Consider the following 26397-nt stretch of genomic DNA (forward strand, 5'->3'; position numbering starts at 1 on the left):
TTTTGTGAGTATAATTTTTTTCACAGGTACCCCGAGGATTCTACATGGAGAAGAGGACCGAGCCTCGTGTGAACATAGGTAAGTATGTATGGAGGTGTGCATGTATGTAATAAACTTTTACTGTCACGGTGTGTGTGTCCTGTTTTTTGTTGGGTATTTTTTTTAGTAGTAGTACTACAGGTACCAGCGGGCCCGGTTTTCCACCGCATGCTGGTACTTGTGGTTCTCCAAGTACCAGCTTGCGGGGGAGGCTTGCTGGGACTTGTAGTACTGCTACTAAAAACAATATTCTGATTTTTTTACACTTGGCTATCAGCCCCCCATCCGCCGCCCTTGGATGGGGGGGGGGGGGGGGGGGGGACAGCCTCGGGCTTCACCCCTGGCCCTTGGGTGGCTGGAGGGGGGGGGGGGGCCTTGATTTAAGGGGTTCCCACTCCTCCAGGGTACCCCGGCCAGGGGTGACTAGTTGGGGATGTAATGCCAGGGCCGCCAGGACCACAATAAAAGTGTCCCCAGGCTGTGGCATTATGTACCTGGCTAGTGGAGCCCGGTGCTGGTTCAAAAAATACGGGGGACCCCTACGCTTTTTGTCCCCCGTATTTTTTGCACCAGGACCAGGCGCAGAGCCCAGTGCTGGTTGATAAAATATGGGGGAACCCCTGTCATTTTTTTCCCCATATTTTGACAACCAGGACCAGCTCAAAGAGCCCGAGGCTGGTTTTGCTTAGGAGGGGGGACCCCACGCATTTTATTTTTTTATTTTTAACACTTTATTTTTTTTACGAAAGGTGCACAATGAAGCCCTGCACGGATCTCACAGATCCGGCCGAGATTCATTGTGTTAATGTCGGCAGTGTTTTACTATTCACTCCCGTAAAACACTGCCAAAAAATACGAATGACATCGACTTTGGAAAACACGAAAATGCAGAATACGACAGCATAGTAAATTAGTCGTAATAAATTCAAAAAGTTGCAATTTCACACATTCAATGTCATTCGTGTTTGAACTTTAACCTCATTCTGAAATTACGATTTTTTGTAAATATACCCCCTGGAGTGAACAGTAATACAGTTGGGCATTGTGGGTACCACCATACATTGTAGGCACCACACATACCTGGCGCCGCAGCATTGTTGCAGCAAATATGATTGGACTAACTATATTACTACAGATAACAAAACACAGCATTACAGGCTAACAACCTAGTATACCGGTACGTACTGCGTGTCTCACATAAGCAACATTACAATAAGACCATATAATGAGCAATCAAGGAAGAATAGCAGCATACAGCAACACCCGATGTCCTCACTGTAGGCGGAACGTCAGAGCACTGTCCATGTCTCTTGTGGTGGCCGCCACCTTTGTCCTCCAACCTCAGTGAGTCCTTATCAGACACCACTTCCGTCCCACCGGGGTGTACCAAGATGGCGGCTGCCCTCATGGTGAAACCACGTGGGAAGCCGGCGCTCCTCCCCTAACGTACTCCCTGCCGCTCTCGCGAGCCTGTCAAGGATCAGGTGACCAGAGCCGGCAGTTTGGGGAAGACGGACCTGTACGCCGGGGGGCGTGGTTTGTGAAATCTCGGCGCCTGGACGGCGGAAGTGAGAGGACAGAGGTCGCGGCGCATGCGCTTCTAATCCCTCCTTCCCGACCCGGCTCAGACATGGAGAGGAAGGTGCTGGCGTTACAGGCGCGCAAGAAGCGGGCCAAGGCTAAAAGAAGCGTGAAGAAGCCGGCGGAGACCTGTCAGCGCAGGCCGGCCCCGCAGCCTCCCTCAGACGACGAGGAAGAGGAGGAGGAAGAGATACTAGGCAGCGATGACGAGGAACAGGAGGACCCCAGTGACTACTGCAAAGGCGGCTACCACCATGTGAGGATCGGGGACCTCTTTAGCAACCGCTACCATGTCATCCGCAAGCTGGGCTGGGGCCACTTCTCCACTGTCTGGCTGTGCTGGGACCTCCAGGCCAAGCTGTTTGTGGCCCTAAAGGTGGTGAAGAGCGCTGAGCACTATACAGAGACCGCCCTGGATGAGATCCGGCTGCTGCGCGCGGTGAGGGACACGGACCCCGCGCACCCGGGTCGGGAAGTCGTGGTCCAGCTCCTGGACGACTTCAAAATATCTGGCGTCAACGGCTCCCACGTCTGCATGGTCTTCGAGGTCCTCGGACACCACCTGCTGAAGTGGATCATTAAGTCCAATTACCAAGGGCTGCCGCTCCCCTGCGTGAAGAGTATCATCTGTCAGGTCCTCCAGGGCCTGGACTACCTGCACAGCAAGTGTAAGATCATCCACACGGACCTCAAGCCAGAGAACATTCTGCTGTGCGTGGACGACACCTACGTCCGCCGGCTGGCTTCCGATGCCACCCAGTGGCTGCGCTCTGGTGCCCCGCCACCTTCGGGATCAGCGGTGAGTACGGCACCGCAGCCTAAGCCCTCCACCAAGCTGACGAAGAATAAGAAGAAGAAGCTGAAAAAGAAGCAGAAGCGCCAGGCCGAGCTGCTGGAGAAGAGGGTGCAAGAGATGGTGGGGATGGAAGTAGAAGCTGTAGAGGGTTCTCAGGAGGCCCAGGAACAGAAGGATAGCCCAACCCTTCATGAGGGGTCAGATGTGAATGGACTGCAGAATGAGGCATCTGATACCCCAATCAATGAGGATATATTGTCCCCAGGCGATGCACCTCCTTGCAAAACGGAGACCAGCCATAATGATGATTTGGATGAGAGTTTATTGAGCCAGCCACCTGTCCCGCACAAGGAACCAGATGAGGACAAGGAGATTTGCCAGTCTCAAGCAGGTGACATATGTGAAGAACAGAAAGAAACCATCAAAATGGAAGAGAGTGAGGAAAGGCTAGTAGGAGATGGTAAATCAAAAGCTGCCGACATTTTATTAAATCCCCTCGACCCCCAGAATGCAGAAAAGATTAGAGTGAAGATTGCAGACCTTGGAAATGCATGCTGGGTGCAAAAGCACTTTACAGAGGACATTCAGACTAGACAGTATAGATCCCTGGAAGTTCTCATTGGCTCTGGCTACAGCACTCCAGCAGATATCTGGAGCACTGCTTGCATGGCTTTCGAGTTGGCGACAGGCGATTACCTGTTTGAACCGCACTCAGGTGAAGACTACGCACGTGATGAAGACCACATCGCCCTGATCATCGAGCTGCTGGGCCAGATCCCACGCAAACTCATTACGGCTGGAAAACACTCCATGGAGTTCTTTACTAAAAAGGGAGATCTCAAGCACATTTCAAAGCTCAAGCCCTGGGGTCTGTCTGAGGTCCTGAAGGAGAAATACGAGTGGTCTGAAGAGGATGCCTCAGGATTTGCAGACTTTCTTCTGCCCATGTTGGAATTAGTCCCTGAAAAGCGGGCTACTGCTGCCCAGTGCCTGCGTGACCCCTGGCTACAGTCCTAGAGACATTAAGGCATGCTCACGTTCGGACACCATTCGTTCGTAAAAGGGCTATGTTTCAACCTACAGTCGGGGGGTGAACATTTTATTTCACTGAAGCAGTGGTCAGAAAGTTTAAATCTGTTACGTGTCATGTATTCCTATTACCATGGCATCTATGGCAGAGCTGTTGATAGACAAGGATGGCCTTGTTTTAGGGTTGAAAGCTAGAGATTTGGTGGAAAGTTTCTCCAGTAGTTAACGCTATCCTTGGTTACGTTCAGTTTGGAGAGAAAAAACCAAGTCCTCTTATTGCGATGCTGACATGGACTCCTGGACTTTTTCATCTTTATAATGATCCCTTTTTCATATATTTTTATGTGTCCATGTTTGGGCTACAATGCTCGTCCTGTTTCCATCTTTTTTTTTTTCATAGCATCCATGACACAAGTTAATAATTCCATTAAAGCTGCATTTTTCCATTTTCACGTTAACAGAAGCGGTCCGTGAGATCAGCCTTTAGAGATTACCGTAAACACTACTAAGAAAAATATATAGCAAGTTTTCAGGACTGCTGGAAGGAGACCTGAACGCTTGTTATAGATTACATGCATCATCTCTACATACATACATACATACATACATACATACATACATACATACATACATACATTTATGTTGTTGTTTTATGCCCTTCTATTGCAAAAGCAGAAGACCTCGATTTTTTTAAAAGAATGTTAATTTGTTTGTTTATACCGTGTTCCCTAACTGCATTGTGATTTCAGATATCACAGGTACCGTCAGTTGGGCAGTCCGGCTGTTTTACATCACATTTGTTCCATATCTTTCATTAATGAAACAATTTGCTGTAATTTTGACGTATTATTGGAAGAATTTACATAATAAATACTATTTAGTGCTAAAAACAGGAAAAGAAACTTGATTTTACGTTATATATAAAAAAAACTACTTGGGGGTTTTTTATTTTAAAGTCAAAGAAATCTTAATGCTTGTGACCCTCCTTCCTTCCTTCGTTCTGTTCTGAATGACGTCGTCAAGCCCTGCGCGGAATGACAGGACACAGTGGCCAAAATTGGGTGAATGTGTAAAATGCAGCTAGCGGTCAGTAGGCGGTGACTTGGAATTCCGAGATTAGTTATTTCACATGGTTCCTATGAGTGCATACTTCATTTTTGTTTTAAATTTGCTAACTTAATGTTTTTATTGCAAGGTTATGTTCAGTAAGACTGTACGCACAGGCAATTCAGGTTTGGAATTTTCATTTATAATAAGTCAGCATGAGGTTGTGTATAGCTCTCTTCTGCTTAGTCTTTTAAGTTTTTAAGCAGTGATTGTCCACTCAAACAGATCATGTTTTCTGGATTTCTTTAATCATGCACAGTTTGTTAAGGGCCCTACACATTAGGCGATAACACTGAACGATATGAACGTGCTCGTTCATATCGTCCAGTGTGTAGGCATCGTTGGTGCCGGGTCGCTTATGCATGCAGGCCAACTTCACTCCCCCGCTGCCGGGTCGGCCGTATCAGCCGTCGGCAGCGGGTCGCCTAATTGTGTAGGGGGCATTAGATTAGTAATGCTCCCACCTGCTTCCACAGAGTCCCTGAAAACATGACCTGTTTGGGAAACTTGAGGACTGGAGTTGAGAACCACTGTTCTAAAGCTTTGTAAGCGCAGAAGGAGTTAAATTGTAATTGCAGCAGTAGCTATGTGACTTTTGAAAGGTGCCTGCTCATACCCATTAATTAACCCCCCTCACCCACCTATTATAGCAGATCAACAATAACTGGATAGCTGCAGCTGCTGTCCAATCAGAGCTCTTATGGCAAAAGTGTTAGCAGGTATGAAAATGTAAATTCTTTCGCCGGCTGCAGTCGGAGTATGGGCCTTTGCTGATGCGTGGATGGCTGGGTGTCACCTGAATATTTGGATCACTGCTGTTCTGCAGCTTGGTTTAGCGGTCTATTTACTAAGCCTTGGAGAGATAAAGAAGACGGAGATAAAGTACCAGTTAATCAGCTCATAACTGTCATTTTTCAAACAGCTGGTAACATGACAGTTGGGAGCTGATTGGTTAGTACTTTAACTCTGTCCACTTTCTCTCTCCAAGGCTTAGTAAATAGATCTCTTAGTGATCTACAGTTACATCTTAGCTGTGGCTGGACATCACCATCTCAGTCTGCCAAGTGGTGTTAATCACAATCCATAATGACTTCTTTTGTACTGCTGTGAAAATGAACTATTCATAGCGCTGTTGCAAGGAATATGAAGAGTTACAAGACACAGTGGGAAATGTCTGCCTGTTCCTTTAAGCAGCAATCATTTAAAAGGCAAAACTAGGTTGCTTTTGCCTTGTAAATTATTGCCTCTAGAAAAATTGGGTGGAAACATTCCGATACCTGCATCTCTCAGCCTATGTCGTTTCACCCATACAGTAGTTATATTGGAGGGGCTCAGTGTTAGAGACCCGTTCCAGGTTCTATTCCTGCTGTATGGGTGTCGTGGACACCCACAAGTGGGAATAGTCTTGTGGCGCCGGCATTGCCAGCTGTCTGTTTTCCGGCGTCTGTATCCTGAACGTGAACGCCGGGATCCTGACAGCCGACAAATTAAACATACACCCCACAAAATTAACTTTTTATAATATAATTAAAATATATAAATATGAAACCAGGGATTTGTATTTTGCTGCTGGTGATAAATAGGCACATGCCACTGTTAGATGTTAGTGGAGTAGACACTAGCTGGCAGCACACATTCAGAATCCATGCAGATGTGTCATGTGACTCTTCCACAAAGCCCCTCCTCTGTAGAGTCCTGTAAACACGACTGCTTACAGCGCTGTCTTTAAAATGCATCGGTCACTTTTACTCACTGGATGCAGCCATTATGTGTGTGATCTGATTTCAGGAAGAATGCAGCTTAACGTCACTTGTGCCAAATAGGGTGCGTACATTTGGTTAAACCCAGCAAATGACAGCCTCCATGGTCTGTAGGTCCTTCAATAATTGGTTGTTATTGACACAAGTTCTTAACCATCAGGAACTTCAATCAGAACATTAAGAAAGGGGAATAACGGATGCGCTGTGTTCCAGGAAATAAATTGAACGATGAGAGCCAACAATTTAAATATATAAATTTATTAATAATAAAACTACATAAGTGACCTTAAAAAATCAAATCAAGAACACCTCTAAATGTTCCGTTTGTAGATGTCTAGTAAGCATATGTTAACAGTTGTTATAAATAGTGTCCATAATTTGCAAAGCACTGATAATTGGGCTGATAGCCGGTAAATGAGATACAGGTGCAGTCTCGGAGTGTAGCAGGCTGTATTTAGCTGGAATAAACGGCTGGCAGATAAGCAACAAATTCAGTCCCGGAATAGTAGGTGTATGTTATCACCGGACATGAGATAAATGTTTTACCTCTCGGATGGGCTGGCGATTATATACACCTACTATTCCGGGACTGAATTTGTTGCTTATCTGCCAGCCGTTTATTCCAGCTAAATACAGCCTGCTACACTCCGAGACTGCACCTGTATCTCATTTACCGGCTATCAGCCCAATTATTATCAGTGCTTTGCAAATTATGGACACTATTTATAACAACTGTTAACATATGCTTACTAGACATCTACAAACGGAACATTTAGAGGTGTTCTTGATTGGATTTTATAAGGTCACTTATGTAGTTTTATTATTAATAAATTTATATATTTAAATTGTTGGCTCTCATCGTTCAATTTATTTCCTGGAACACAGCGCATCCGTTATTCCCCTTTCTTTCTCATCTTGTCAACACCACACATAGTGTTCACGGATGCGCAGTCTTCCAGGATAATATTAACTTTGACACAATTGTATGTATATATATTATTTCTCTAACGTCCTAGTGGATGCTAGGGACTCCGTAAGGACCATGGGGAATAGACGGGCTCCGCAGGAGACAGGGCACTTTAAGAAAGAATTAGGAATACTGGTGTGCACTGGCTCCTCCCTCTATGTCCCTCCTCCAGACCTCAGTTTGAATCTGTGCCCGGACGAGCTGGGTGCTACTTAGTGAGCTCTCCTGAGCTTGCTAATAAGAAAGTATTTTGTTAGGATTTTTTATTTTCAGAGAGATCTGCTGGCAACAGACTCTCTGCTACGTGGGACTGAGGGGAGAGAAGCAGACCTACTCACTGTGGATAGGTCATGCTTCTTAGGCTACTGGACACCATTAGCTCCAGAGGGATCGAACACAGGAACGCACCCTTGGTCGTCCGATCCCAGAGCCGCGCCGCCGCCCCCCTCGCAGACCCAGAAGCCAGAAGCCGGCGTGAGAAGCAAGAAGACTTCAAAATCGGCGGCAGAAGACTCCAGTCTTCATATGAGGTAGCGCACAGCACTGCAGCTGTGCGCCATTGCTCCCACATTAAACCCACATACTCCGGTCACTGTAGGGTGCAGGGCGCAGGGGGGGGCGCCCTGGGCAGCAATTAGAGACCTCTTGGCAAAATGGGCATATATACAGTTGGGCACTGTATATATGCATGAACCCCCGCCATTATTTTACACAAAATCGAGGGACAGAAGCCCGCCGCTGAGGGGGCGGGGCTTCTTCCTCAGCACTCACCAGCGCCATTTTCTCTCCACAGCTCCGCTGAGAGGAAGCTCCCCAGGCTCTCGCCTGCAGATTCACGGTAGAAAGAGGGTAAAAAGAGAGGGGGGGGCACATAAATTTAGCACAAAATCAGTGTATACAGCAGCTACTGGGTAAACACTAAGTTACTGTGTGATTCCTGGGTCATATAGCGCTGGGGTGTGTGCTGGCATACTCTCTCTGTCTCTCCAAAAGGCCTTGTGGGGGTTCTGTCCTCAAATAGAGCATCCCCTGTGTGTGTGGTGTCGGTACGCGTGTGTCGGCATGTTTGACGAGGAAGGCTATGTGGAAGCAGAGCAGGTACAAATGAATGTGGTGTCTCCGCTGACGGCGCCGACACCTGATTGGATGGATATGTGGAAGGTTTTAAATGATAATGTAAATTCCTTGCATAAAAGGTTGGATAAAGCTGAAGCCTTGGGACAGTCAGGGTCTCAACCCATGCCTGATCCTACAGCGCAGAGGCCGTCAGGGTCTCAGAAGCGCCCACTATCCCAAATTGTTGACACAGATATCGACACGGATTCTGACTCCAGTGTCGATGGCGATTATGCAAAGTTTCAGCCTAAAATGGCTAAAGCCATCCGCTACATGATTATAGCAATGAAGGATGTATTGCACATCTCAGAGGAAAACCCAGTCCCTGACAAGAGGGTTTATATGTTTGGGGAAAAAAGGCAAGAGGTGACTTTTCCTCTTCACATGAGTTAAATGAGTTACGTGAAAAAGCTTGGGATTCTCCTGATAGGAAAGTGCAGATTTCCAAACGGTTGCTTATGGCGTATCCTTTCCCGCCAACGGACAGGTTACGCTGGGAATCCTCCCCTAGGGTAGACAAAGCTTTGACACGCTTATCTAAGAAGGTAGCCCTGCCGTCACAGGATACGGCCACCCTAAAAGATCCTGCGGATAGAAAGCAGGAAGGTATCCTGAAGTCCGTTTATACACATTCAGGTACCCTACTAAGGCCGGCAATTGCGTCGGCCTGGATGTGTACTGCTGTAGCAGCATGGACAGATACTTTATCTGAGGAACTTGATACCTTGGACAAGGATACTATATTACTGACCCTGGGGCATATAAAAGACGCTGTCCTATATATGAGAGATGCCCAGAGAGACATTTGCCTACTGGGCTCTAGAATAAATGCAATGTCGATTTCTGCCAGAAGGGTCCTGTGGACTCGGCAATGGACAGGTGATGCCGACTCAAAAAAGCACATGGAGGTTTTACCTTATAAGGGCGAGGAATTGTTTGGGGACGGTCTCTCGGACCTAGTTTCCACAGCTACGGCTGGGAAGTAAAATTTTTTGCCATATATTCCCTCGCAACCTAAGAAAGCACCGTATTACCAAATGCAATCCTTTCGATCACAAAGAGGCAAGAAAGTCCGAGGTGCGTCCTTTCTTGCCGGAGGCAGGGGTAGAGGAAAGAAGCTGCACAATACAGCTAGTTCCCAGGAACAGAAGTCCTCCCCGGCTTCCACTAAATCCACCGCATGACGCTGGGGCTCCACAGGTAGAGCCAGGAGCGGTGGGGGCGCGTCTCCGAAATTTCAGCCACCAGTGGGTTTGCTCACGGGTGGATCCCTGGGCTATACAGATTGTATCTCAGGGATACAAGCTGGAATTCGACGTGATGCCCCCTCACCGTTACCTCAAATCGGCCCTGCCAGCTTCCCCCATAGAGAGGGAAATAGTGTTAGCGGCAATTCACAAATTATATCTCCAGCAGGTGGTGGTAAAGGTTCCCCTCCTTCAACAGGGAAGGGGTTACTATTCCACAATGTTTGTGGTACCGAAACCGGACGGTTCGGTCAGACCCATATTGAATTTAAAATCCCTGAACATTTACCTGAAAAGGTTCAAGTTCAAGATGGAATCGCTCAGGGCGGTCATTGCAAGCCTGGAAGAGGGGGATTTTATGGTGTCTCTGGACATAAAGGATGCTTACCTGCATGTCCCCATTTATCCACCTCATCAGGAGTACCTCAGATTTGTGGTACAGGACTGTCATTACCAATTCCAGACGTTGCCGTTTGGTCTGTCCACGGCACCGAGAATATTTACCAAGGTAATGGCAGAAATGATGGTGCTTCTGCGAAAGCAAGGAGTCACAATTATCCCATACTTGGACGATCTCCTCATAAAGGCGAGGTCCAGAGAGCAGTTGCTGATCAGCGTAGCACACTCTCGGGAAGTGTTGCAACAGCACAGCTGATTCCTACGACGCGTCTGCCCTTCCTGGGCATGATTCTGGACACAGACCAGAAGAAGGTGTTTCTCCCGGCGGAGAAGGCCCAGGAGCTCGTGACTCTGGTCAGAGACCTCTTAAAACAAAAAAAAAACAGGTGTCGGTGCATCAATGCACGCGAGTCCTGGGAAAGATGGTGGCGTCATACGAAGCCATTCCCTTTGGCAGGTTCCATGCGAGGACCTTTCAGTGGGATCTGTTGGACAAGTGGTCCGGATCGCATCTTCAGATGCATCGGCTGATCACCCTATCCCCCAGGGCCAGGGTGTCTCTTCTGTGGTGGCTGCAGAGTGCTCACCTTCTCGAGGGCCGCAGGTTCGGCATACAGGACTGGGTCCTGGTGACCAAGGATGCAAGCCTCCGAGGGTGGGGGGCAGTCACTCAGGGAAGAAATTTCCAGGGGCTGTGGTCAAGTCAGGAGACTTGTCTGCACATCAGTATCCTGGAACTAAGAGCCATATACAACGCCCAAAGTCAAGCGGAGCTTCTGCTTCGCAACCAACCGGTGCTGATTCAGTCAGACAACATCACCGCAGTGGCTCATGTAAACCGCCAAGGCGGCACAAGGAGCAGGGTGGCGATGGCAGAAGCAATTCTTCGCTGGGTGGAGAATCACGTGCAAGCACTGTCAGCAGTGTTCATTCCGGGAGTGGACAACTGGGAAGCAGACTTCCTCAGCAGGCACGACCTCCACCCGGGAGAGTGGGGACTTCATCAAGAAGTCTTCACACAGATTACAAATCGATGGGAACTGCCACAGGTGGACATGATGGCATCCCGCCTCAACAAAAAGCTACAAAGGTATTGTGCCAGGTCAAGAGACCCTTAGGCGATAGCTGTGGACGCACTAGTGACACCGTGGGTGTTCCAGTCGGTTTATGTGTTTCCTCCTCTTCCTCTCATACCCAAGGTGCTGAGAATCGTAAGAAAAAGAGGAGTGAGAATAATACTCATTGTTCCGGATTGGCCAAGAAGGACTTGGTATCCGGAACTGCAAGAAATGCTCACAGAGGACCCATGGCCTCTGCCTCTCAGACAGGATCTGTTGCAACAGGGGCCCTGTCTGTTCCAAGACTTACCGCGGCTGCGTTTGACGGCATGGCGGTTGAAAGCCGGATCCTAGCGGAGAAAGGCATTCCGGATGAGGTTATTCCTACGCTAATAAAGGCTAGGAAGGACGTGACAGCAAAACATTATCACCGTATATGGCGAAAATATGTTGCTTGGTGTGAGGCCAGGAAGGCCCCTACAGAGGAATTCCAGCTGGGCCGTTTCCTTCACTTCCTATAGTCGGGAGTGACTATGGGCTTAAAATTAGGGTCCAATAAGGTCCAGATTTCGGCCCTATCCATTTTCTTTCAAAAGGAACTGGCTTCTCTTCCTGAAGTTCAGACGTTTGTAAAGGGAGTGCTGCATATTCAGCCCCCTTTTGTGCCACCAGTGGCACCTTGGGATCTTAACGTGGTGTTGAGTTTCCTGAAATCTCACTGGTTTGAGCCACTTAAGACCGTGGAGTTAAAATATCTCAAGTGGAAGGTGGTCATGCTATTGGCCTTAGCTTCGGCTAGGCGTGTGTCAGAATTGGCGGCTTTGTCACATAAAAGCCCCTATCTGGTTTTCCATATGGACAGGGCAGAATTACGGACTCGTCCGCAATTTCTGCCAAAAGTGGTGTCATCTTTTCATTTGAACCAACCTATTGTGGTGCCTGCGGCTACTCGTGACTTGGAGGATTCCAAGTTACTAGATGTAGTCAGGGCTTTGAAGGTTTATGTAGCCAGAAAGGCTGGAGTCAGGAAAACTGACTCGCTGTTTATCCTGTATGCATCCAACAAGCTGGGTGCTCCTGCTTCAAAGCAAACTATTGCTTGCTGGATCTGTAATACGATTCAGCAGGCTCATTCTGCGGCTGGATTGCCGCCTCCAAAATCAGTAAAAGCCCATTCCACAAGGAAGGTGGGCTCTTCTTGGGCGGCTGCCCTAGGGGTCTCGGCATTACAGCTTTGCCGAGCAGCTACTTGGTCGGGTTCAAACACTTTTGCAAAATTCTACAAGTTTGATACCCTGGCTGAGGAGGACCTTGTGTTTGCTCATTTGGTGCTGCAGAGTCATCCGCACTCTCCCGCCCGTTAGGGAGCTTTGGTATAATCCCCATGGTCCTTACGGAGTCCCCAGCATCCACTAGGACGTTAGAGAAAATAAGATTTTACTTACCGGTAAATCTATTTCTCGTAGTCCGTAGTGGATGCTGGGCGCCCGTCCCAAGTGCGGACTTCTTCTGCAATATTTGTATATAGTTATTGCTTAAATAAGGGTTATGTTATGGTTGCATCAGGTTTATCTGGTGCTCTGTTCTTGTTCATACTGTTAACTGGGTAAGTTTATCACGAGTTATACGGTGTGATTGGTGTGGCTGGTATGAGTCTTACACTGGATTCCAAAATCCTTTCCTTGTACTGTCAGCTCTTCCGGGCACAGTTTCCTTAACTGAGGTCTGGAGGAGGGACATAGAGGGAGGAGCCAGTGCACACCAGTATTCCTAATTCTTTCTTAAAGTGCCCTGTCTCCTGCGGAGCCAGTCTATTCCCCATGGTCCTTACGGAGTCCCCAGCATCCACTACGGACTACGAGAAATAGATTTACCGGTAAGTAAAATCTTATTTTTTGGGGCGCTATATAGCAGTCAGTTGTCTCAATCAGAACATTGTTTACAAGGACTGTGGGGGTCATTCTGACCCGATCGCATGCTGCAGTTTTTCGCAGCGTAGTGATCGGGTCAGAACTGCGCCAGCGCTGCAGTGCACCGGCGCATGGCCGACCGTCGCTGTGCTACGCTCCCCTCTGCCTGATTGACAGGCAGAGATAGGCAGGGGCGCGAAACGGCGTTTGGCCGCCTTTCGTGGGCGCGAAACGGCCAACGCAGGCGTGGCCGGACTGTGCGGGGAGTGGCCTGCAGCAGCTGCGTGACGTCACATGCAGCCACTACGGGCCGGGGAGCGAAGAGTAGCTCCCGGTCCGCACGCTAAAGCTGCGCTGGCCGGGAGCTACTCTTGAAGTGCAAAGGCATCACCACTGTGCAATGCCTTTGCACTTCTGTAGGGGAGGGCTGACACAGACATGCGGGGCGGACTAGCCCTGTGCTGGGGGTCCCCCCGCATGTCTGAGTTCATGATCGTAGCTGTGCTAAATTTAGCACAGCTACGATCAACTCGGAATGACCCCCTGTGTTCAAACTTTTGCAATTTTGGCAAGGGGTAGACAGTGTGCTGCACTCATGCTGTAGAACTGCACATCCCAGCATGGCCTGCTACAGTTTTGCAGTTAGGGCATGTTAAGACTGGCAGGTCATGCTGGGATGTGTAGTTCTAGCTGTGGCGCTGTACGTGCCCTGTACCTACTATAGCTCTGATAGAAAGTTCAAAGATACTGAATGATGAGATTGGATTCTTGCAACTTTTTGCCTCTGGTTTGTGGCAACACACGGACAATCACCTGTGCATTACATAGAGGGAGGGGTAAGCTGATTGCGAAAAACATCATTACCTGTAGACCCCTAATGAACAAATATTTTTCTCTTACATCCTAGAGGATGCTGGGGACTCCGTAAGGACCATGGGGTATAGACGGGCTCCGCAGGAGATAGGGCACCTAAAAAGAACTTTGACTATGGGTGTGCACTGGCTCCTCCCTCTATGCCCCTCCTCCAGACCTCAGTTAGATATTGTGCCCAGAGGAGAATGGGTGCACTGCAGAGGGCTCTCCAGAGTTTTCTGTGGAAAAATAATTTTGTTAGGTTTTTTATTTTCAGGGAGTCCTGTTGGCAACAGGCTCCCTGCATCGTGGGACCGAGGAGAGAGAAGCAGAGCTGGCTTGTAAAGTTGGGCACTGCTTCTAGGCTACTGGACACCATTAGCTCCAGAGGGAGTCGGAACACAGGTCTCACCTGGGGTTCGTCCCGGAGCCGCGCCGCCGTCCTCACAGATGCCGAAGATAGAAGCTGGGTGAGTATTGAGGAAAAGACTTCAGGCGGCAGAAGACAGATCTTCATGAGGTAAGCGCGCAGCGGTAAGCTGCGCGCCATTGCTCCCAGTCACACACACACAAGCAGGCACGTAAGGGTGCAGGGCGCAGGGGGGGGGGGCGCCCTGGGCAGCAATAAACCTCAATTTGGCCATAAATACGATGGATTAGGCTGTGGGACAGTAAACCCGCGGACCCCCGCCATTTTATTAGTATATGATGATGGGACCGAAGCCCGCCGTCGGGTGGGCGGGGCTTGATCCTCAGCACTAACCAGCGCCATTTTCTCCACAGAGGCTGCATGAGAAAACGCTGGCTCCCTGTTCTCTCCCCTGTTGAGCTTCACAGGTTGGAAAAAGGAGGAGGGGGGCACTTTGGCGACGCAGTGAGTGGAGATTACAATTATAAACATATAACAGCGCTATCTGGTCATATATTCCAGTGTTTTTAAGCGCTGGGTGTGTGCTGGCATACTCCATCTCTCTGTCTCTCCTAAGGGCCTGGTTGGGGTTTTGTCCCCTTATAGGTAACTCCCTGTGTGTGTGGGGTGTTGGTACGTGTGTGTCGACATATCTGAGGCGGAAGGCTTCTCCAAGGAGGAGGTGGAGCAAATGAGTGGTGTGTCCCCGTCGGTTGTGCCGACTCCAGATTGGATGGACATGTGGCATACGTTGCATGCAAGTGTGGCATCTTTACATAAAAGGCTTAATAAGGCTGGTTTAGGGGGGACATCAGGCGGTCAATCCTCAGATTGGACCGACTCACAGGGCCCGTCGGGGTCTCAAAAGCATCCCTTCCCTTAACACAAGACACTACTACCGACATGGATTCTGATTCCAGTGTCGACTATGACGAAGTAAAATTGCACCCTACGGTGACTAAAACTATTCAGTGTATGATTGTGGCAATAAGGGATGTGTTGCATATTGTGGATGAACCCTCGGTCCCCGACACAAGGGTACACATGTTTAAGGAAAAGAAACAGATTATTAATTTTCCCACATCTCATGAATTAAATGAGTTCTTTGGAAAAGCTTGGGAGACTCCGGATAAGAGACCGCAGATCCCCAAAATAATTTTTATGGCATACCCTTTCCCTAAGCAGGACAGGGAGATTTGGGGATCACCCCCCACTGTGGACAAGGCACAAGGCCCTGACGCGCTTGTCCAAGAAAGTGGCGCTACCGTCTCCTGACACAGCGGTCCTTAAGGACCTTGCAGATCGCAGGCAAGAAACTACCTTAAAGGGTATTTATTCTCATATGGGTGCTGTGCTAAGACCGACGATTGCGTCGGCATGGGTGTGTAGCGCAATTGCAGCTTGGACAGATGAGCTGACAGATCAATTTGATAATATGGATAAGGATACTATATTCCTAACTCTAGCCCATATAAAAGACGCAGTCTTATTTATGAGGGATGCTCAAAGGGACATTGGATTGCTAGCTTCTAGGGCCAATGCCATGTCTATCTCAGCGAGAAGATCCTTATGGACTCGCCAATGGACGGGTGATGCGGATTCCGAAAAACATATGGAAGTACTACTCTATAAGGGTGATCTATTGTTTGGGGATGGGCTGACGGATCTGGTTTCCACAGCTACAGCAGGTAAATCAAATTTTTTACCATATATTCCCCAACAGCAAAAGAAAGCAACACCTTATCAGATGCAGTCCTTTCGGTCGCACAAGTCCAAAAGAGGTCGGGGATCCTCTTTCCTCGCCAGAGGTAAGGGCAGAGGCAAGAGAGCACCTGCTTCGGCAGGTGCCCAGGAACAAAAGTCCTCCCCGGCTGCTCCAAAACCCACAGCATGACGCTGGGGCTCCCCTGAGGGAGTCCGCACTGGTGGGGGCACGTTTTCGACTTTTCAGTCAGGCCTGGGTCAGATCGGACCTGAATCCCTGGGTGTTGGAAATAGTTTCACAGGGTTACAAACTGGAATTCAAGGAGGTGCCCCCGCGCCGATTTTTCAAGTCGGCCCTACCAGCTTCCACATCGGAAAGGGATGTAGTGTTAGCTGCAATTCAAACGCTGTGTATACAGCAAGTGATAATCAAGGTTCCCCTGCACCAGCAGGGAAGAGGTTACTACTCAACCCTATTTGTGGTCCCGAAACCGGACGGTTCGGTCAGACCGATTTTGAATCTGAAATCCCTAAACCTGTACATTAAAAAGATTCAAATTCAAAATGGAATCACTCAGAGCGATAATAGCCAACATGGAGGAGGGGGAGTTTATGGTGTCTCTGGACATAAAGGATGCGTACCTTCATGTCCCCATATATGCCCTCCATCAGGAATACCTGAGATTCGCTGTACAGGATTGTCATTACCAATTTCAGACGTTGCCGTTTGGACTTGCCACGGCCCCGAGGATTTTCACCAAGATAATGGCGGAAATGATGGTGGTCCTGCGCAAGCATGGAGTCACAATTATCCCATACTTGGACGATCTCCTGATAAAAGCGAGATCAAGAGAGAAATTACTGAGCAGTGTGGCGCTCTCTCTGAGAGTGCTCCAGCAACACGGTTGGATTCTAAATCTACCGAAGTCACAGTTGATTCCGACAACTCATCTACCGTTCCTAGTTATGATACTGGATACGGAACAAATGAAGGTCTTCCTCCCAATAGAGAAAGCCCAAGACATCCAGAACATGGTCAGAGACCTGCTAAAACCGAAAAGGGTGTCCGTTCACCAATGCACTCGAGTTCTGGGGAAAATGGTGGCAGCCTACGAGGCCATTCCCTTCGGAAGGTTCCATGCAAGGACTTTTCAATGAGACCTTCTGGACAAGTGGTCCGGGTCCCATCTGCATTTACATCGGAAAATAACTCTGTCCCCAGGAACCAGAGTGTCCCTCCTGTGGTGGCTGCAGAGTGCTCACCTGCTGGAGGGTCGCCGGTTCGGGATTCAGGACTGGATCCTGGTTACCACGGACGCGAGCCTCCGAGGATGGGGAGCGGTCACACAGGGAAAGACTTTCAGGGTCTTTGGTCAGACCAGGAGTCCTGTCTACACATCAATGTGTTGGAACTCAGGGCCATTTACAACGGCCTTCGACAAGCGGAGAGTTTTCTTCGAAACCTTCCGGTTCTGATTCAATCAGACAATGTCACAGCAGTGGCTCATGTGAACCGCCAAGGCGGGACAAGAAGCAGAGTCGCAATGGCGGAAGCCACAAGGATCCTTCGCTGGGCGGAAAATCATGTAAGCGTTCTGCCGGCTGTCTTCATTCCGGGAGTGGACAACTGGGAAGCAGCGTTCCTCAGCAGACACGATCTCCATCCAGGAGAGTGGGGACTTCATCAAGAAGTCTTTGCAGAAGTAACACGTCTTCGGGGAACTCCTCAAATAGACATGATGGCGTCACGCCTCAACAAAAAACTTCGGAGGTATTGCGCCAGGTCTCGGGACCCTCAGGCAGTAGCAGTAGACGCACTGGTAACACCGTGGGTGTTCGACTCGGTCTACGTGTTCCCTCCTCTTCCTCTCATCACGAAAGTGTTGAGGATCATAAGACGAAGAAGAGTACAGACGATACTCGTTGTCCCAGACTGGCCTCGAAGGGCTTGGTACTCGGATCTACAAGAGATGCTCACAGGAGACCCCTGGCCTCTTCCCCTGAAGGAAGACCTGTTGCAGCAGGGGCCCTGTGTATTTCAAGACTTACCGCGGTTACGTTTGACTGCATGGCGGTTGAACGCCGAATCCTAGCGAAAAAGGGGATTCCGGAAGAGGTCATCCCTACTTTAATAAAGGCTAGGAAGGAGGTGACGATAAAACATTATCACCGTATCTGGCGAAAGTATGTGTCTTGGTGTGAGACCAAGAATGCACCTACGGAAGATTTTAATTTGGGTCGTCTTCTCCACTTCCTACAGACAGGAGTGGATATGGGCATGAAATTAGGCTCGGTTAAGGTACAGATTTCGGCCCTCTCGATTTTCTTTCAGAAGGAATTGGCTTCTCTTCCAGAATTCCAGACGTTTGTAAAGGGAGTGCTGCACATCCAGCCCCCTTTTGTGCCTCCAGTGGCACCATGGGACCTGAACGTGGTGTTGCAGTTCCTAAAATCACACTGGTTTGAACCGCTTACCAAGGTTGAATTTAAATTTCTTACCTGGAAGGTGGTAATGTTGTTGGCCTTAGCATCAGCAAGGCGAGTTTCAGAATTGGCGGCTCTATCACACAAGAGCCCCTACTTGATTTTTCATGTGGATCGAGCTGAATTGAGGACACGTCCGCAATTTTTGCCTAAAGTGGTTTCGTCGTTCCATATGATCAACCTATTGTGGTGCCTGTGGCTACTGGTGACCTGGAGGATTCCATATCCCTGGACGTAGTCAGGGCCTTAAAAATTTATGTAGCCAGGACGGCTAAAATTAGGAAAACAGAGGCTCTGTTTGTCCTGTATGCGGCCAATAAGATTGGCGCTCCTGCTTCAAAGCAGACTACTGCTCGCTGGATCTGTAATACGATTCAGCAGGCTCACTCTACGGCTGGATTGCCGGTACCAAATTCGGTTAAGGCCCATTCCACTAGGAAGGTGGGCTCTTCTTGGGCGGCTGCCCGAGGCGTCTCGGCTTTACAACTTTGCCGAGCGGCGACGTGGTCGGGGTCAAACACTTTTGCTAAATTCTACAAGTTTGATACCCTGACTGATGAGGACCTAGCGTTTGCTCAGTCGGTGCTGCAGAGTCATACGCACTCTCCCGCCCGATTGGATGCTTTGGTATAAACCCCATGGTCCTTACGGAGTCCCCAGCATCCTCTAGGACGTAAGAGAAAATAAGATTTTAAACCTACCGGTAAATCTATTTCTCCTAGTCCGTAGAGGATGCTGGGTGCCCGTCCCAGTGCGGAAACTCTGCAAGACTTGTATATAGTTATTGCTTACATAAGGGTTATGTTACAGTTGACATCGGTCTTGGACCGTTACTGTCGTTTGTTCATACTGTTAACTGGTTATGTATGTTCCAGGTTACATGGTATGATTGGTGTGGGCTGGTATGAATCTTGCCCTTGGATTGCTAAATCCTGCCTTGTATTGTCCATCTCCTCTGGGCACAGTTCTCTAACTGAGGTCTGGAGGAGGGGCATATAGGGAGGAGCCAGTGCACACCCATAGTCAAAGTTCTTTTTAGGTGCCCTATCTCCTGCGGAGCCCGTCTATACCCCATGGTCCTTATGGAGTCCCCAGCATCCTCTACGGACTAGGAGAAATAGATTTACCGGTAGGTTTAAAATCTTATTATCTGCTAATTCCGCATTAGTTTTCACATTCAATACGGTTATTGGTGCTTAAAATTGCTTTGGTACAAACGCCATTTGATTAATGTTTTTAATTAAATACTAATTAGTCTTGATTGGAAAAGATATATATAGCCTGCATCCATCGTACAAGTTTCCATACATCAGTGTTTCGTCGCCCTCAGTGGCTGGAGTTGGCGTCGGATTGCTACTAATGGAAGCATTGCACTTCCGCACAAAGCTGGTATTCTGCCGCATGATAGATTACATTGTAACATTACATTACACAAATGGACTGGTGCAGAATAATGGCCATAATAACTCTATAAAGATTAGCGCAGTTTCACTGATATGCTCCGCTGTGCATATCAAGAGCTGTGTGCAGCCTTGTATTGGCAGCATATGCCCCCAGTTTATATCATCAGGCATATAGTTAAGCCCTGTGTATTTAATTGTTGGGTTTACTTGTAATTACACCAGCAAGTTAGGCGTCAATAAATAACAAAACAAAAATAAACCACAAGCTCCTCTGAAGTACAGCAGAAACAATGGTGCAATTTGCATTAATAAATAAATATTTAGAAAAAAAAATGCCCAGAAAAGTTATATCCATAGCTAATCACAAGTGCTTCTCTAATGCAGCTGTTTGCACCTACCCTAACCATTTTCAAGAAATGCAGCTATCTTGGCAATATATGCGTCTGTTCCCGGTCTGCAAATGTTCTCAGCTATGCAAACATGCCCTTTCTGTAGTGTAGCCCTTACACTCTACCTGCGTTCTGGCAGGGTATAGATAATCTCATCAGGGTGACCCTAATTAGGTCGACAGTCAATAGGTCAAGCCCATATGGTTGACATGAAAAAAGTCCACACGTCCTTAGGTCAACAGGTAAAAGATAGACATTGAAAATGAACAACTATTTTTGGTGTTGTTTTCAATGTCAAAACATAGGGAACCCCAATTAGTGTTCTGCATCCCCTTGCATGTTACTATTCCCAATTGTAGTCCACGTGGATGGTCAAGAATGCAAAAGTTGAAAAATGCAACAAAAAAAACCCTTAAAAAGTTATATTGACCGTTGTCGTGTTGATCATTTGAACCTGTCCTTCTTTTGTACCTATTGACCGTAAGCACCGTTGACCTTTTGACCATCGACCTATAGATTCGATACTGTTGTTGCACTAGGTGCAAGGAGGCAAAAGTTCCAGAAAAGCACAAGATACACAGACTGCTATAGTATAGACTCTGCGTCGGTATCTAAATTTATCTGCACAAGTTTTTCAGTTCATGAAATGGGTGATTTGTTGACATTTCTTTCTCGTACGTCCTAGAGGATGCTGGGGACTCCAAAAGGACCATGGGGTATAGACGGATCCGCAGGAGCCTGGGCACACTATAAAGACTTAAACTGGGTGTGAACTGGCTCCTCCCTCTATGCCTCTCCTCCAGACCTCAGTTAGACTTTGTGCCCAGGAGTGATGGGTCACACACTAGGGGAGCTCTCCTGAGTTTCTCTGAAAGACTTTATTGTTAGGTTTTTTATTTTCAGGCAGACCTGCTGGCTACAGGCTCCCTGCATCGTGGGACTGAGGGGGAGAGAAGCAGGACCTACTTCTTCTTAGTTCAAAGGCTCTGCTTCTCGGCTACTGGACACCATTAGCTCCAGAGGGTTCGATCACTTGGTGCGCCTAGCTGCTTGTTCCCGGAGCCACGCCGTCACCCCCCTCACAGAAGCCAGAAGAAAGAAGCCGGGTGAATATGTGAAGAACAGAAGACTTCAGTGACGGCAGAAGACTTCAGTAACGGAGGTAACAGATCGTGCTACGCTCCATGCTCCCACACACCAACGGCACTCACAGGGTGCAGGGCGCTGGGGGGAGTGCGCCCTGGGCAGCAGGTCACTGTTTTCTTTTTAAGGCTGGCATGAAAGCATATCGGTGCCTGGGCACTGTGTCTCATACCCCCGCCAGCATATAACAGCGCGCTGCGTGCAATTCCACCCCGCAGCCAGCTCCAAAGGGTGCAGGGCACTGGGGGGGGGGAGCGCCCTGGGCAGCATATTAGAGTTTTATGAGCTGTGTGAGATCAGTCTGGTGGTGCCGGGGCTCCGTGTCCCGGACCCCCGTCAGCACATTGTAGCGCACTACGCGCCGTTTCTTCCCCGCCGCCAGCTCCCACGGGTGCAGGGGGGGGGGGGGAGCGCCCTGGGCAGCATATTACAGGCAGTAAAAGGTTTAAACTGGCGGTGCCGGGGCTCCGTGCCCCGGACCCCGCCAGCATGTTCTAGCGCGCTACGCGCCATTTCTCCCCCGACGCCGGCTCCATGGGTGCAGGGCGCCGGGAGGGAGGGGGGTGCCATGGGCTGCATAGATTGGTTATACATGTTGGTCCCCAGCGCCGCACGCGATACCGCAGGGCATAAAGGCGGTCGCGCGCCGCGCCGGTGCTCCCACACACCAACGTTTTACTTGGGTGCAGGCGGGGCGCCCTGAACGGCAGTGTTTTGTGTATATATATATATATATATATATATATATATATATATATAGTGGATTTACACTATATAGGTGTCCAGACTGTATATTTCGGTTAAGGGGCGAGAGTGCGCTGGGAAGAGACGGAGCTTAGTCCTAAGAACGGAGTCAGCGCCATTTTCCTCATCCCCGCCAGGACTTGCTGTATAGTAAGATGGAGGGGGGGCACAGTGGTTTTAATGCTATATGGTGTCATATAGCATTATGTTGGATAATGGATGCATAATCCTTGTTGTAATACATAACTTCACTGTTTCCCTGTTAGTTTACCCACTATCGGTTAGTCGACATGTGTCGACGGGTGTGGGGGCTTAGTCACGAGCTGTTGTGGAGATAACTGGTGGCTGCGCCGACGCACGGCGGTACTTGATTCGGAAAATTAAGTATTACCAAGCTGGTTTTTGTGTGCTTAAAACAGTTAACACATTAGGGAAGTCACAGTAGTTTGTGGATGCCCTGTCGGCATCAACGGTATTTCCTGGGTGAAAAATTGTCAGGCTTTTATTGCCTTGTACCTATATATATGTATGTATATTTATAGGTGTTTGTGGGGGGAGTCTTATCAAATTTGTATTTGTATGCTTCCCTCAGACCTCTCGGGGTTCCCAGTTTATTATTATTTTTTGCCCGCTTACTATTCCTTGCTGTCGACATTTACTAAGTTTTCTGTCGACCATAAAGTTCCTGGTAGATCCACATCGGGGGCGTGTCAGTACATGATCATACACATTCACAACACATTACTGTCTCTAGGGACCTGACTGGTCGGGACAATCCTCTTGCATATAGGTTATGTCTATATGTTTATATATGTAGATATGGGTTTATATATGCATGATTTGGATATGTGTTTTATTGTGTATTGCAGAATGTATATCAATGAATGCTGAAATAATGGTATTCTTATCATGTGCTGGTCGCTCTGTTGATTAAGCTCTAGATTGGCCGTGACGAGTTGGTTGCGATCCTCTCAAGGAGTCCGAATATTATTCTCTTCACAACGCGGAGAGAAAATTATGACAGTCAACTCCTGGTCGACGCAGAGCTCGGTCGCAAAGGATCATACACAAGTGATATTTTGACCTTATTTGCACTGTATGCACTTGAGGGAGTGTTGTATTCAGGTAGGCATCCGACAGAATTACCCTACCCAGAATGGGTGGGCTTGCCTATGTTTATTTTTCCTTATAACATTACAGCAGGCTGCCATGTGACAGTAGGAGGTGTGACTGGGAAAATGCTGAGGATGTCTCCGGGAGATGCTGGAGGGAGGTATACAGCTGTTTGGTGTGGCCTCTGTTCAGTCAATCTCGGCGGATTCCACTGGTAAGTCTAACTTCGTGAGTTAGCCTCCTTCACGATGGTTGGTGCCTCATTCTTTTGTGGGGTGCAGTCATTTTGACCGGTTCGATACCGTTCTTTTTTCCTTTTCTGTGCAGACAGTGGAAGGTGAAAAGGTAAGTGTTCTGCAGCCTTGTTAGGTTCGCAGAAGTGAATGTCGTTTTCTGTTTCCACTACATCCACCGCTTATCGCTGAGTCTATCTGGCTGGTTTCCACTCCGGTGACCACTTGTCTACTAAGTTTCAGTTAGTCCAGGAATAGACTAGGACCTGTGAGTTATTCATAGAATCTAAAGGGGGACATTCTGAGTTCCGGTTGTTTCCCCTTACTGTTTTTCTAATAGATCTTGCCGTTCCCTTCTGGAAGGGGAGGTAGTACGCGACGCCATATAGAGGTGCGTCAGGTTCAGGACATTCTCTGGTTGTCCCTGTATAAAGGTGCAAATCGTTGTTTCTCTCTGACTGTTCTTAGACACAGGGATTGGCTGTTGTTCGGCTTTGAGGTGACACCTCATCAATATGTTCCGCCTAAGAGGTTTTTTTTCGGTGAGCAGGTCTATTTCCAGAGTGGTTTTCATGGGACCAGTAGGGAATGTGGTCTGGGTCTCACCTGCGCATGCACCGGAATATAATCCAAACGGCCAGGACATCGCTCCTGTGGTGTCTGCTCGGTTCTCTCCTTCTAGAGGAATGAAGGTTCGGGATCCAGGTTTAGATCCTGGTGTCCGTGCATACAGATCTCCGATGCTGGGAAGCAGTCCTTTGCAAGGGGTGTATTTCCAGAGGATAAGGTCAAGTTGAAAAACTTGTCTGCTGTAAGCTTTCTTGAATTAAGAGCTATTTTGACGAACGTATTCTTCGTGTTCTGTCCGTGTTAGTTCTGCCAGATGACTTGTCAGCAGTGGCGTAGGTAGGCCGCTATGGCAGAACATGGAGCAAAGCGGCAATGGCAGAAGTTGCACAGTTTGCAGTTGAGGGGGAAGTCTGGAAAACGCTTTGTTAGCAGTCTTCGTTCCGGAGGTAAACGACGGGAAAATAGATTTCCTCTGCTGACGTGATATCCAGCCGGAGAAAATTCAGTCATCATCGAGAAGCTTTCCCAGACGTGACAAGTCTTTGAGGAGTGTCGCAATTGGACATGTTGGCGTCTCGCCTCAACGAGAGGCCTCAAGGAGATGGTTCCAGGTCAAGGGACACTCAAGATATAGCAGTGGACATCCTCGTGACTCCGTGGGTGTTTTTAGTCGGTCTATGTGGCCTCTCCGCTTTCAAACAACAAAGCGTTACCACCGTAGTTGGAGTACTTATGTGTCTCGGTGTGTTTCTACGAAGGCTCCAATGGAAGACATTCAGCTAGGTCGTGCTTATCCATAATTTACAAGCCGGTGTGGAGGCAAGCCTAATAAGTTTCTTTACAAAATTTCTCTCTCGGAAAGTGGTCATGCTATTGGCTTTGACGTCCGCAAGGCGGGTGTCGGAAGTGGTGGTTTTGTCTCACAAGAGCCTTGTTTGATCTTTCAGGTGGATAGAGAGAAATTGGGTACTCGGTTGGTAGTTCTACCAAGAGTGGTTTCTGGGTTTAGCAGAATTCGGCCTATTTTGTTGCCGGTGGTTACTTAGGCATTAGCTGATTTAAATTCCCTCGATCTAGCCGGGGATTTGAGTATGTAGGTCGCCAATTTGGCTCAGTTTGGAGAAACAGAAGCTCTGTTTGTCTGGTATGTTCCCAGCATGGTTTGGGAGACTGCGTTATGCAGTCTGTTACACGCTGAATCTGTGATTCTACGGCTGGATTGCCGTCACCGAAGTCGGTGGAGGTCTATTCTTTTGGGAAGATGGGTTTTTCTTGGGCGGATGCCCGGGGAGTCTCAGCGGGTCAACTTTGCCGAGCGGATTCTTGGTCGGGATCAACCGCTTTTGCTATGCTCTACAAGTTTGATATCCTGATTTTTGGGGACCTTTTGTTTGCTCATTCGGTGCTGCAGAGTCGTCCGCACTCTCCCGCCCGCTTTGGATCTTTGGTATAAACCCCTTGGTCCTTTTGGAGTCCCCAGCATCCTCTAGGACGTATGAGAAAATAGGATTTTGGTACCTACCGGTAAATCCTTTTCTCTTAGTCCGTAGAGGATGCTGGGCGCCCGTCCCAGTGCGTACTGTGTCTGCAGTTATTGCTTTTGGTTACACCCTGATGGTGTGTTTTCTCTGTCAGGCGGTTGATACCGTTGTTCATGCCATGGCATGCGGGGTCTTATTTTTGTTTATGTGGACACACGGTTTGTGTTACATATTCTCTCAGCATGTGGCTGTGTTTTGTGCATGCCGTTGGCTGGTATTCTACTGAATGCCACGTTCTACGGTGTGTTTGAGGTGTGAGCTGGTATGACACTCACCGTGTTTATAACAATAAATTCTTTCCTCGAAATGTCCATCTCTCCTGGGCACAGTTTTCTAACTGAGGTCTGGAGGAGGGGCATAGAGGGAGGAGCCAGTTCACACCCAGTTTAAGTCTTTATAGTGTGCCCAGGCTCCTGCGGATCCGTCTATACCCCATGGTCCTTTTGGAGTCCCCAGCATCCTCTACGGACTAAGAGAAAAGGATTTACCGGTAGGTACCAAAATCCTATTTTTGGTTTTCTCAGATACGTTGTCTGCTTAGAGCTACCCATAAATACCAAGGGACCATAGCTGTGTCCAGTTTGATCACACTTGTAGGTGACAAAATTGTACCAATCTGGACACTCCTTATATTGAGGTAAACTGATGCACTCACACACACTAACAAACAGTTGCCAAATATATGGCCTGTTTCTCACAGCGCCGCCGTGTGAATTCACCTGGAAGTTTCATGGAGCAATCCAATGTTGCAGGGTAAAAATACAGCTGGCCAGTGTTTGTTGGCTTCCTGCAAAAGCAGCCAG

General features: G+C 48.4%; 2 protein-coding genes across 5 annotated transcripts in view; one reads left to right on the top strand and one right to left on the bottom strand.

The window, feature by feature from the left end:
- TRUB2 (TruB pseudouridine synthase family member 2) overlaps positions 1 to 26397 on the bottom strand; it is a 114011-nt gene that overhangs the window by 34052 nt on the left and 53562 nt on the right. Inside the window, exon 1 of one of the 4 annotated variants that reach the window (XM_063933234.1) lies at positions 1225 to 1447. The exons of 2 other annotated variants lie outside the window; for them this stretch is intronic. In XM_063933234.1, coding sequence (XP_063789304.1) covers position 1225 — 1 coding nt within the window. In that variant the 5' untranslated portion in view covers positions 1226 to 1447. Of the gene's footprint in view, positions 1 to 1224; positions 1448 to 26397 lie in introns of those variants that run through there. One more of the 4 variants, XM_063933235.1, reaches the window with a different exon arrangement.
- On the top strand, positions 1530 to 4335 carry LOC134944565 (SRSF protein kinase 1-like). The gene has a single exon (XM_063933232.1). It carries the CDS (start codon positions 1670 to 1672, stop codon positions 3431 to 3433), a length of 1764 nt encoding a protein of 587 aa, XP_063789302.1. The 5' UTR covers positions 1530 to 1669; the 3' UTR covers positions 3434 to 4335.

Source organism: Pseudophryne corroboree, chromosome 7 (genome assembly GCF_028390025.1).
Source record: "Pseudophryne corroboree isolate aPseCor3 chromosome 7, aPseCor3.hap2, whole genome shotgun sequence".
Taxonomy (NCBI): domain Eukaryota; kingdom Metazoa; phylum Chordata; class Amphibia; order Anura; family Myobatrachidae; genus Pseudophryne; species Pseudophryne corroboree.

Excerpts from the sequence above, each read along its gene's own strand:
- LOC134944565 (XM_063933232.1), top strand. The coding sequence starts at position 1,670 with ATGGAGAGGAAGGTGCTGGCGTTACAGGCGCGCAAGAAGCGGGCCAAG.